Below are 12,507 nucleotides of genomic sequence, written 5' to 3'. Positions count from 1 at the left end.
GATTAGCTTGCATCATTTCACATATTTCATCACTTCTATTCTTTTTATTTCCTGTTTTTCTAGAACTTCTAATAGATTTATTATGAAGTAAAAATAAAATCCTAAGCCCTATGCTAACTGAATGGGTCCCTTTTGGCCAAGGGGACCCCAGAAACACCTTTAAACTGAGTTCCCAGCCATGACCGGATGGGAGAGATATAAGGCATGATTACGAATTCACGATTTCCCTTCATAAATATTCATGACTCCTCCTATAGCTCATTGAATATGTATATCTGACTGCCCCATCACTATAAAATCTTGTTCCTTCTGTCTGTCCTGTAAAGCGTGTGTACCCGGCTTCTGGCCAGGGCTCTGCCTCTCTGCCTGTTGAAATGGGCCCCACAGGCAGCTACCTTTTATGAGAAATAAAGCTCTCCTTTCCCCCAAATACAAACCTGTAGTCATCCCTACCTAAAACATTATCATCTAGTCCTTCCTAATGCTTGTCATTTCTTTTCATATTTTCCATCTCTCTCTGTTTTCTATTCTGCGTAACAACCTCGCTTTACCTTCTTCAACTCATTCGTTAGCTTTTTTAAATCAACGGTTTAGCCCATCTACTGCTCTTTTATATCAATCACTTTTTGTCTCTAAGAGTTCCATTGATTTTCCTTCAACATTATTTATGTTTTGACTTCTCTTTTTTGATTCCTTCTTTTATGTCCTTAATATTTAAAGACTCTATTGGCTGTATATTCTCTAACCAGTACTTCAATCATTCCAATATTCTTTGTTGAAAGTTTAATCATGCTGTTTCTTATTTCTGTTGAATCTTGGTCACGGTAGGTTGCTTCTTCCTGTTTTTTGTAGTTTGGGGGTGCAGATTCACCTTCAGTGGGTCTGTACCCACAGGAATTCTGTGCAGCTTGCGTGGACAGCATGTCGCTCCATGAAGACTTCAACTTTACATCTGCCAGATGTCCCAGATCACCACCAGCCATGAGGTCTTTTCGGTGTTAACTTATCAGCCTGGGAGTTAGGAGAACACACAGTTGTGTGTGCATGTGTGTACAGGGAAGGTCGAGGCTCAGTTCCAACTCTCTGCTTTGTGCAAGCTCAATACCTCATCTCTTGGTCTCAGTTGTCCTTCAAAAGCCAAGTCTCTGTGTTACAGACACCAGTAGCCCCACCCCCATTCATGCCATCTCCACCAACCAGGTGCCAGCACAAGAATGTGCTGCTCTGGTCTCAGTCCCTAAGGAGTTCCTTGACTTCCTTCCCAGTTCAGCTATGCATTTCAAAGGCTATTAAACTCTGTGCAGCAATTCTAGGTATTTTGCAAGAGACATGAATGCCTTGTAGGTCCTTTTACATTCTCTGGTTACTAGAACCAAGAGCCCTCTATGCATACTTGTTATCTACTCACTTTGAATATTTTCCATTTTCAGCCTAGCTCACGCTGGGCTTTACTTCATTTATTTATTACTCAACAGTCAAAAAATTAACTTTACATATGAATTGTACAACACCCTAGGAATGAGTCAAAAATAAGAAAGAGCACCTGTCCTCAACTCAACTGAGAATCTACAATACTGTGTTTTTTATTTTAAAAGCACATGACCAAGTTATTTATGTTTATGTTGGGCACTAAACTTATCTTTGTCATTCTGACACACCAATTTATTTCTCTGGAGGGAGCCATTCTCAGCCCATTATCTAGTTTTGGGATAATACCGACCTTTTTTTTTTTTTTTTTTTTACCCTTGTTGTTTCCCTTTAGTCATTCCATGACAACATCCTCTATGTTCTTCATGTTTTAGAAAGTTTCTCTTTGCTCGGATTTTCTTTGTCCCCTTTTAAAATGCTGGCGCCCCCAAGCCGCATCCATGGTCTGCCATTCTCTCCACTCAATGCCTCTCTGGGCCTCCGTATTCCCTTCCATGTTTTAGCTGCAACCTGCATTCTACGTTCATTTCCTGAGGCTGCCCTAACTAAGTCCGGCAAACTGGGCAGCCTTAAACCGCAGAAGTTTATTGTCCCACAGTGCTGGAAGCTGGAAATCTGAGGTCAAGGTGTCAACAGCGCCAAGCTTCCTCTGAGACTCTGGGTGGAATCCCGCCTTGCGTCCAGTCGAGGTGTTGGCCAGCCATGCTGCTCCTCGGCTATTGGGTGCATCGGTGGGATCGCTTGTCTCTGTTGACACGGAGTTTCCATGTCATGATCCCTCTGAGTTTACCCACGTCCCACATCCCTTTTCTGTAAGGACACCAGTCATTGTATTAGGCTCACCCAATAACCTCATGTTATTTTGATTAAATCTGCAAAGCCTCTATGAACAAATAAGGTCATATTCTAAGGCACTGGGGTCAGGACTCCAGCATAGCTTTCTGTGGAGACGCAGAAATCAGCCTATGTCTGCAAATCTATCTCCTAAGTCTAAGGGTCCCTCCCAAGTGCCAGACCCAAATATAAAAAAAAAGCAAATAGCTGCAATTTTTTGGAAATACTACTCTATCTCAGGTGCAGTATAAGCACTTTACAGATATTGTCGTATTTAATTTAGACAGCACCATAGGAACCAAGCTTGCTACCATCTTTATGTTGAGGCAATAAACGGCAGAGTGTAGCACTCAAGTGCTGTGACCCTGATAAAGGACCCTTCACCCTAAGCTCTGGACCCCCAGTGCTGCTGTGAGGATGTCTCAGTATATCACTGTTAAACCCAGACTAAAACAAACCAAAATTGCCAATTTTTATCTATTCCAGGCTCACCCCGCTGTGCGTGTGTCCTGGGAAAGGCATTTCACCTGTCAAGTCTCGTTTTTGACAAAGGAAGATGTTGAACTTAGGTCACTAGTAATCTACAACTCCTGGGATTCAGAGATTCCCACTAACTAGATCTGGATTATCATTAATTCAGTAAAACACATTTACTGGCCCCTGTACACAGGCCAAGTGTTTGCAGCTTTGCTAAGAATGTAAATGACAGAATTGCCACTTTACTTCATGCCTGTAATCCCAGAACTCTTGGGAGGCAAAGGTGGATTGCTTGAGCTCAGGAGTTCAAGACCAGCATGAGCAAGAGCCTGACCCATCTCTACTAAAAATAGAAAAGAACAGCTGGACATTGTGGTGGGCACCTATAGTCCCACCTACTTGGGAGGCTGAGGCAAGAGGACTGCTGAAGCCCAGGAGTTTGAGGTTGCTGTGAGCTACGACACCTCTGTACTCTACCCAGTGTGACAAGAGTGAGACTCTGCCTCAAAAAAGAAAAGTAAAGAATTGCCGCTGTATGAAGCTTATCATCTTGTACAATAGGCAGACTTAAAGATAACTAAGCAAGAAGATAAACAGCGTATCGGCCATCAGGGCTTGCTCAGAGGGTATATTCTATTCCTTGTCACTTGTCTGTTTTCAAAGCCTAGCTCAAGAATTTCACGTTTAGGGAGAATCATGGGAGAGCTATGCAGTCCTCTGCTACTCTGAGAACCCAAAACCCTGTCTTCACATGAAACCAGGCCACCAAACACTCACCCTGGGTGTCCCTTCTGCCCATATTGAGGAGCCATTCTCTGGTGACTCACACTGCATTCACAGAGAATGCCAGACAGAGAGGCTGTTGAGCTCCAGTGCCCAGCTGTGCGGGAGGTGGCTGGCTCTACCGCCCCCACAGAGCCTGTGCGAGGTTTGGGGATCCCACTGTTGAGATTCCACACTGACACAGACACTGCCCTCCCTGCAAAACTTCTTATTGAAAGTAGGAGTTATTTCCCCAAATCACCCTTTATGTCAGCTGCGAGGAAGCTTAAAGCCCTCCTGGAGCTTAACAATAGCATCTCGGCCAAGCTTGCGGCCAAAATGGCTATGTTCTTCCTTCAGTTTTCCATTTGTTTTTTGTTTTTTTTTTGGGGGGGGTCTACTATTTTTTTTAAATTTCAGAATATTACAGGGGTATACACATTTTGGTTACACAATTTGTTTTTGCACATTTTAAGTCAAAGTTGTAAGTGTTCCCTTCACCCAGAAAGTGTGCACTGTGCCAGTTAGGTGTGAATTTACCCAACCCCTCCCTCCCACATACTTGATTTTTGTTGAGTTTAACTTCCACATGTGCATGTAAGAACTGATCAACTAGTTCCAACTTAGTGGCATTTGTTTTTCCATTCTTAGGATACTTCACCTAGAAGAATGCTCTCCAGTTCCATCCATGTTGTTACAGAAGATACCAGATCACCAGTTTTATGGCTGCGTAGAACTCCATAGCACACAAATGCCACATTTTAGTAATCTACTCATGTATTAATAAGACACTTGGGTTGTTTCCACATCTTTGTAATTGTGAATTGTGCTGCTATAGACATTTGAGTCATCTGAATGTCTAAGTGCCTTAGAAGGGATTCCCAGTTTATATCTGATCAGCAGTTTGGGGCACACGTTTATCCATAGTTTCGTTCGCAAGGCTTCTCAAAACCTTTGTGGAATGTCCATATTTATTTAAGTCTATAGATGCATTAGAGAATAGAACACAAAACAAAATAAAGTATGGTAATAAGAATGGTTAAGTTTCATAAGAGAAGCAATGAATTTGCTGGAGGGTCCAGTGTGGCATCCTAGACAGAGTGAACTTCAAAGATGAAGAGTGAGAAGGGTTTGTCAGGGAAGAAAGGGGGTGGGCATTCGAGGAGAGGGAGCAGCAGGGATGCTGACCTGGGTTGTGAAAATATAGCATACGAGTTGGGCAATGTCACAGGATGGCAGGGGGTGAGAGAGGAAATGGTGCAGGCCACGAAGGATTTAGGAATCATATCAGGATGGTGCAAATGAGGCTTTTCTTGACCCATCATTTTCTAGTGCTCTCCCTTCTTCAGGTGTTCTGAAACATTTGTGGAGAATCACTCATTCAAGTTCCTAATCACACGCTTTCCCGTCTGTCATGAACTACCCTTGTGGCTGGGTCTTATCTGCATCTGAAAGGCCCTGGCCATATCCTCAGTGACTAACGTAAGAGTAATAGGTATTCAGTGAACACTTCCTAACTGAGTAGGAGGGACCACGCCTGGGGGTCTGAGTAAGATGCAATGCAAGTCCTTTCAGCCGTGGGTTGGGTGGCCAAGAAGAGGGGATTGTAAATCTCATGAGAGCTTTTATTCATGGTGATTGGAACATAGCAAATGCTCAGTGAAGGAATGAATAAATTAATGAAATAATGAATGAAAAGAGTAAACCGTGGAGGGATGAATGTAGACACTCTTTATCCCTGAGACTACTGATTACCACAAGCACTTGTGCTCAAAGTGGATTGTTTTAAAAATAAAAGTAGAAACATTTGACAAGCTCAACACTTTCGCACCTATTTTAGGGAATAAAAACAGTGAAAAAGAAAAATCTTTCAAAATGCTACAAGCTGCTCAAAGCAGAGACCTTATTGCACTTTGGTCAGTATTTTGCAACTTTTAAGAAAAGTGGATGAAAGCTGTACCTTCCTCTTTGTTGGCCCACTTGGTTAGCACATCAGCACGTAGGCTGTCAACACCTAAAAGGTACAGTGACCCACGCAGTTTTCATCAAGTTGGGGGCCACACTCAGCGCAAGGGCGGCTCCTTCCCTGACAACAGGTGTTTCAAGAGATGGCACGAAACTGAAGCTATTTAGAACATATTAGTGCCATAGTGTGGTGGGAATTGGTGGTTTCTCAACAGTGATCTGTGCTCACAGCCTCGGCAAGGTGGAGTTGGAAGCACCCAGAAGGCAAATTCCTGAGCGGTTCAACATTGTCTTTGGCCGTTAACAGCGGCACAGTAAAATGGACCCTGTCTGCTTCTGTGCTTGGTAAAGGGGGCTCAGCACAGGCCCCAAACACGCCCCCAAAGCCAAGGGGCTTCCTCCGCTGGTGCTTGAAGCCCCCTAGGTTCTCCCCTGGATGGGTGGACACGTGGCCTTCACATAATGTATTCTGTTAACAAATGACAGGCCCCAAAAATATACCTGAAGGGAAAGTTTTAAGAAGACAAATTTTCTTTCTACCATATGGGTGATTCTTTATTAACAAAAAAAAATTAAGACTGTCATGTGAGTTATTAGTCATTTTTATCATTTCTTTTTGTGTGTTCCTCTCCTCTAAAAGTGACCCACCATTCCTTTATTAACAATAATTCAAGTCTGTTAAAGTAAAGAGTATTTGCTGTCTTCTATCTAGATGAAAACTTCTCCAACCTGTGGGTCCTGAACGCCCCGGAGGAGCACGTTAACAGGTGCATAGCAGTTGGAAATGGGTGGTTCTCATCCTACGTTCCCCATGTAACCCTATGCAAGTGTTCTGACCTCCTCCAGTACCCTTTGAAAAACACTTTCCAGGGCACCTCCAGGTTAAGCTGGGCCAACAAAGAGCCATTGACTTGGGTCGCACTTCTCAGGCCCCCCTTATTAAGGCTGGTTTCACTATCTGTACGACCATGTAAGGAACCCGCCAGCCCTACGAGATGCCAACCCTACGGATACGGATATGCACACCAAGTAAACAGGTGGGATTCACCAGCTCACCAGCACCCTGCAAGAGGGCACAGCCGCCAGTTGCCTAGATGTCTGGTGGGCCTACTGGTTGAACACTTTTCTCATTCCTTGCCTATTCCCTCCTTATAACCCAGGAACACATCTCTCTCTAGACTCAGGATGAGCAGCTTGGCGCATCTTTTCCACATTAGCTTTCTTTTCATCCGACGGATATGAATCATGTAACTGGACGCTGAAACATGTCATTGTCACTTTGCAGGCCTGCTGCCACCGTGAGGCTGAATAACACCCAGCTCTTCCAATTCTGCATTACTTGAAAGTCTGACAAAATTTTAAAAATATACATATATATGCTGAGGTTGCCAAAAATGTATACACATATTAGGAAAGGAAAAAAATCATGTTAAAATATTAACATTCGAGTCACATTTGACTTCTGCAATTACAAGAGGTACAAGATACAATATATAAGATAATAAATGTTATCTGTACATACTGAGTATTGTAACTTTAATACAGTGTTTTCCTTTCTTAAAATGTGCATACATTTTTGGCACCCTCTGTGTATACACACACAGTGCACACACACACATGGATGTATATGTGTATATGCACATGTATGTCAACCTCACTCCCGGATTCATTCTGTCATTAATCTTACTTTAGTCTGTGCTCCATGTTTATCAATTTTTAAACTTAATTGGACCCTGCTCCTTTGTATATATTTATGACAGCTTTCTTAAATCTGTCCTGAAGGAGGAGGCAGTGTAAGTGTGTCAAACTCATCAGGATATTTGATGAGTTTCTTTATGGCTCTTGAGTCATCTTTAGATACTGAGTCTCAAAAACAGGGCTGAGGGAGTTGCTTCTCAAAACTGAATTCCAAGTCCAAGAACCCAGTGTGGACGCAGACAAAGCCCCCAGGTCTTCTGTTTTCTGCCTGTCAGGTTGATCCAGTGCCAGTCTTCCCGTCAGTATGAGGACCACTTTCAGGTCTAGGCCATGGGCATCTGTATGTAGCTGATGGGCAGTACAAATGTTTAGGAATAATGAATAGTTGGATTTTTTTTTCATCAGCTATCTGTATGATTTGCATTGAATGCCAAGCAAGGTGTCTAACTAGTAGGAACTATGTGAACTAGTCAGAAGAAGATGTGGAGAATTTTATATGCACAGAGAGCTCCATGCTCAAAATGTAGCTGAGGGAGGCCCCGGGGCTAGTGCTGAGGGACAGGTGTGGCAGCCGATGCAGCTTCCCAGGTCCTGCAACCTCACGGCCACACTGGAGAGTGGTCCAGATTGGGCAATGAAGCTGTGTGTGTGTGTGTTCATCTGTGTGTGTATGAACACATGTACACGAAACTTGACCAATAACTGTAAAATTCACAACTTGCAAAATCAGCCACAACTAGTCTCTTACCAACACCATCAACTGAATAACTGCTCGCACTGGCATGAAGCAACTGGAGAGGGGAACAGCTGCAGAGTCCTTTTCTCCAAGGAAAAACCGGCCTTTACTCCAAAGCTCAAGAGGAGCTGGTCTGCACAGCCGTCCTTCCATCCACCCAAGCCACGTGGAATGGGCATTCACTGCAGACAAGAAATGCTGGAAGTTCTGACCGGATTAAACTGGTTCTTTGTCTCTTCCCCACATAAATGTCTCTTTTGATTTCTACATAATTTCCTTAATGTAGAAAGACTCGACTCTGGCCCTATTGAAAAGGATATTAACAACATCACAGCAGATGAATGGTATCACGGAAATACATCCTCACCAGTCTGGTGGCAGCAACGTCACCTCCTACACCTGTGACTCTGAAGAAAAGCGTCTTCAGGGCAGCCCCATCCCTTATTCTCTTACCTTAAAGAACTAAGACTTGTTTTGTTTTTCTTAAGGAGGACCGGACAGATGGGTTTGGGGGCAAGGAGCTGCCTTTGGGTGTCTACATCCTCCTGTTCATGCCCAGCCAGAGTCGTGGGCAACAGGGTCCCTGTCCTCCCTTCCTCCTTCCTGTTCTCAAGCTTTACTTGGGTACCACATTGAGAATGGGCACTGGAACTCATGTCACTGGGACATTCGCCTTCCCATTTCTTCAGTCTAGTGAAACTGCCCCTGTTGGAAGGCACAGGAGCAAGTGAGTTGGCCTCAGTTGCCACACCCAAACCAGACCTCTGGCCTTTTGATAAACAGTAACAATTGTCTTGTCCCTCTCATAAGGCACTCATGAGACTATGCCAGAACCATCTGCTCTAAGTCTCACAAAGTGCTTGAAGCCCAAGGATGCCCCTTTCACACCTGACTGCGTCCCCTCGGCTTTCTGTGTTTGCTGAAGCTGCACAGAGGTCCGGGCGGGCTGCTCTCCAGTGTGAGAAGGCAGGGCAGCGCTCGCCAGTACTCTGCCCTCTCAACTGCCCTGTGTGGGAGCTGACAGGGCGCTAGGGGACAGGATCGCATGCAGGCCAGCGGGAATATTGTGCCCCCAAGGGACTTGAGTCTGCTGTCATCACACTTCACAGAAATGAATTTGGAGGACTCTGGGGGGAATCATGTCTGGGCCGCTTTGCTTGTGTGTGCCTCATACTTTAAGGATGAGGAGTAACTTGTGCAGGGCGCCCAGGGGCCGGTATCTCTCACCGCACCACCCCCAGTTAACAGTCGCTGGGCAGCTTATATTCTACGAGGAAGGAAGGTAGGAAAAATACTTTTACATGGTACATGTGAAACTTAGTAAATATAGAATGTAAATGTCTTAACACAATAACTAAGAAAATGCCAGGAAGGCTATGTTAACCAGTGTGATGAAATGTGTCAAATGGTCTATAAAACCAGTGTATGGTGCCCCAGGATTGCATTCATGTACACAGCTATGATTTAATAAAAAAAAAACAAAAAAAAAAATAAAATAAAAATAAAATAAATAAAACAATACTTTTACATGAATACAAAGACTGATGTGGATGAAAGAAAGAAAGGGAAGCGAGGAGATTGAGGCTGAGAGGCACAGGCAGGCTGGGGAGCGGCTCTGGACGCAGGTGCTCAGCTGAGGCCGCTCAGAGAGGTCACATGTGCACGGGGCCTTGACAAAGGGCACACATGTGGGGACAGCTGGGAGCTGAGGGGACAGCAAGTTCAAATCTCTGAGGCAGAACCACAGGCTGACCAGATGGCTGACAGGAGCGATAGGCAGACACCCAGGGACCACTGCAGGAGAGAGAGGAGAGCAAGGTGGAGCCGTCTGAGCCCAGACTGGGCCCCTCACTAGCAGCATCTCCGAGCTTTCCACTTCTCAGGGAAGTCACCTTGAGGCTTCCTATTTCCAAAGATGGCATGAGATAACGTCTCTAACCTGTTTACCAAGATACCTAGCACAGAGTAGGGGTTTACTGAGTGCTGGCCACTGGCTGTCACCATTGCTGTGTCCAGTTTTATGTACTGCGCGTCCTCTGAGGAGCCAGAAAGTCATGCTTTCTATTACCTTTGGCGTTGCTAAATAAATAAGTTCTCAGCATTTCCCTGGGGTACTCACAGCACGAGGGAGTCTGCCTGGAGACGGAGCTCAGGTGTGCACACAGCTCATGGGAGTCTGCCTGGAGACCGAGCGCAGGTGTGCACACAGCTCATGGGAGTCTGCCTGGAGACCAAGCTCAGGTGTGCACACAGCACGAGGGAGTCTGCCTGGAGACCGAGCTCAGGTGTGCTCACAGCACGAGGGAGTCTGCCTGGAGACCGAGCTCAGGTGTGCACACAGCATGAGGGAGTCTGCTTAGACGGTCTCTCTCTCCGTTTTCTCTTTCTCCCTCCACATACATGTGTATGTGTATTTTTTTCTTGGCAAAATAAAGAGTTGGGAGCCATATAAAACACACTGCTTTCTCACATGTTCTTAAAATCTAGCACACACGTGTCCGTGTGTGTACTTGAATATTTACCCTCATTTTTCACTTTATTGGAGATCAGTGGACACGTCACCATATGTGGACAAACCTCTGCTGGCTCCACATACAGTTATGCTCTAGACAGCCACGGTGTGACCAAGGCCACGTGGGAGGAGCAGGTTCAGGGATGCTAAGCCCTGCCTCCAAGAGGGTGTGTCCTGCCAACGGAGCACCTCTGACCTGCTGGAACGATGACTCTGCGTTCGTTGGTGGTCATGTTTGGGGGTGGCATGTGCTTCTCCTCCATGTAGCTGCTGTAGTTCATCCCCACGGTGTCTGGGCTGCCCACCATCTTCCCGCCTTTGGTCATGCCGCATTCATCGGGGGAGTTCCTGGAGGAGGAGACAAATTCTCCATTATTCAGCAAGCACAGAGCACATCTGAGGGGTGTTCTCATGACACAGAGAGAACCGAGGAGGGCAGCAGGGAAGAGACTGAGGAAGAAAAGAGAGAGTAGCACAGAAGGCTTCTCTCTGAATGCTCTGTCTGCCCCAAATGCATATGTTGAAGCCCTAATTCCCAAAGTGGTGGTATCAAGAGGTGGGGCCCCTGGAAGGTGATCAGGGTTAGATGAGGTCATGAGGGTGGGGCCCCTAGGATGGGATTAGTGCCCTTAGAAGAAGAGGAGGGCAGCAGAGCACACTCTACACCCTGTCAGATAAGAAGGTGGCTGAGCCATCTGTAGCCCAGGGATGGAGTGGTCACCACTGACCTTGAGGACACACTGATCTTAGCCTTCCAGGTGTTTTGTTAGGGCAGCCTGCCCAGGCTAAGACAGTGCCCATGCTGGGTAGAATCACAGACACACACACAAAGGCAGCAAAGCTGCCAGCTGGCTCCTGTTTCTTAATCCAGCTCCTCTGAAACTGTTCCATGACAACTGATGGGGAACATGCCAGTCATGTGGCAGAGAACAGGCCGAATGGACAGAGCCTGAGAGGCAACATGAGGGACACTCCTTCCTAGAACTTCAGAATGAAATCCTTTTGTGGAATTGTGAAATCCTGCAGCCCATCTTCAGATACGGTCTGAAGAGACTCAGTGCTACAGGCTGTGGGTGTGGGTTGCAGGTGCGGGGGGACCGGCCCTCGGGGAGGCAAGAGTTGTGGAAGCAACTGTACAGACCCAGAGAGGTGCTGGGGATAAAGAACTTTCTAGAAAAAGAAAAAAGGGAAAATACTTCCCAAAAATAAGATTTGAAAGCTGCAGATATAGGAAAATGCCAAATAGAAAATCCAGCTTGAACAGAATACAGATGCCAACACTTTCTTAGGGGTGTGTTAACCCAGGGTTGCGGGCTCACTGTTCAGGTTGTATCGTGTAAGGTGGCTTTCTGAAAACACTTCTCGACCTCTATACAATGTGTATTTTTTTTTCATTTTTTAGGAATCTGGGAAACTTCACTGTCTCAGCATTTTAGGTTTCTGTCTCAATGTTTAGGGCTATGGGTTCCCTGGTCTGCCTCCTCTGCTTCTCATTAGTTGGATTGGAGAATTACAGGCTTGGCATGGACCTGACCTTCAAATCTGAGAAGGTCAAACACTCAGAGGCAGGAGGGTACTCTCTGGCTGGAACAGGGTTGAAATGGGATGGAGAAGGTCATTCCACACCCAAAGGCCATAGCAGGGATGTGGGAAAGACCAACTGAGGCCTCGCATGTGGGGACACAGGTTTGTTCTCAGCATCACTTGCAAATGGGTCTGGAGCCAACAGAGAGTGCCCAGTGTTGACAATGATGAGGGAGCAGTCACCTCTGTGGATGCGGTGACAGCCGGGGTGGCACAGGACACAGCCCTGCCCAGTGGCATCTTCACAGCTGTACTAACATGAAGGAAACTTTAAAAACAGTCTGTGTTCCCATGGAGTAGACCCTGAATATTTCCACCGCTGCCCACACAGGCATTATTTCCTCCTGATGCTATTTTTCCTGGCTTCAAACATTTATCTCTGAAAGACCCATCCTAATATCAAAACATAGAATGTCTTTGCTTGAGACTTAGTTTCCTATGCCTTTGGAAAATTCCGTCAGTTGAGCAGAGTGTGTATGTTTTGGCGTATTTGTGTCAAGGAGAGAAGTTA

The 12,507-nt window shown here is 45.7% G+C and overlaps 1 protein-coding gene across 3 annotated transcripts in view; it reads right to left on the bottom strand.

Moving 5' to 3' along the window:
- The window catches only part of ERG (ETS transcription factor ERG), a 111,393-nt gene that overhangs the window by 29,064 nt on the left and 69,822 nt on the right, over nucleotides 1–12,507 (bottom strand). For all 3 annotated transcript variants that reach the window (XM_053565403.1, XM_053565404.1, XM_053565405.1), the window contains exon 3: nucleotides 10,609–10,760. In XM_053565403.1, coding sequence (XP_053421378.1) covers nucleotides 10,609–10,760 — 152 coding nt within the window. The remainder of the gene's footprint in view (nucleotides 1–10,608; nucleotides 10,761–12,507) is intronic.

This window comes from Nycticebus coucang, chromosome 16, assembly GCF_027406575.1.
Source record: "Nycticebus coucang isolate mNycCou1 chromosome 16, mNycCou1.pri, whole genome shotgun sequence".
In the NCBI taxonomy this organism is placed as follows: Eukaryota; Metazoa; Chordata; class Mammalia; order Primates; family Lorisidae; genus Nycticebus; species Nycticebus coucang.
This window is presented reverse-complemented; position numbering and strand designations above follow the sequence as displayed.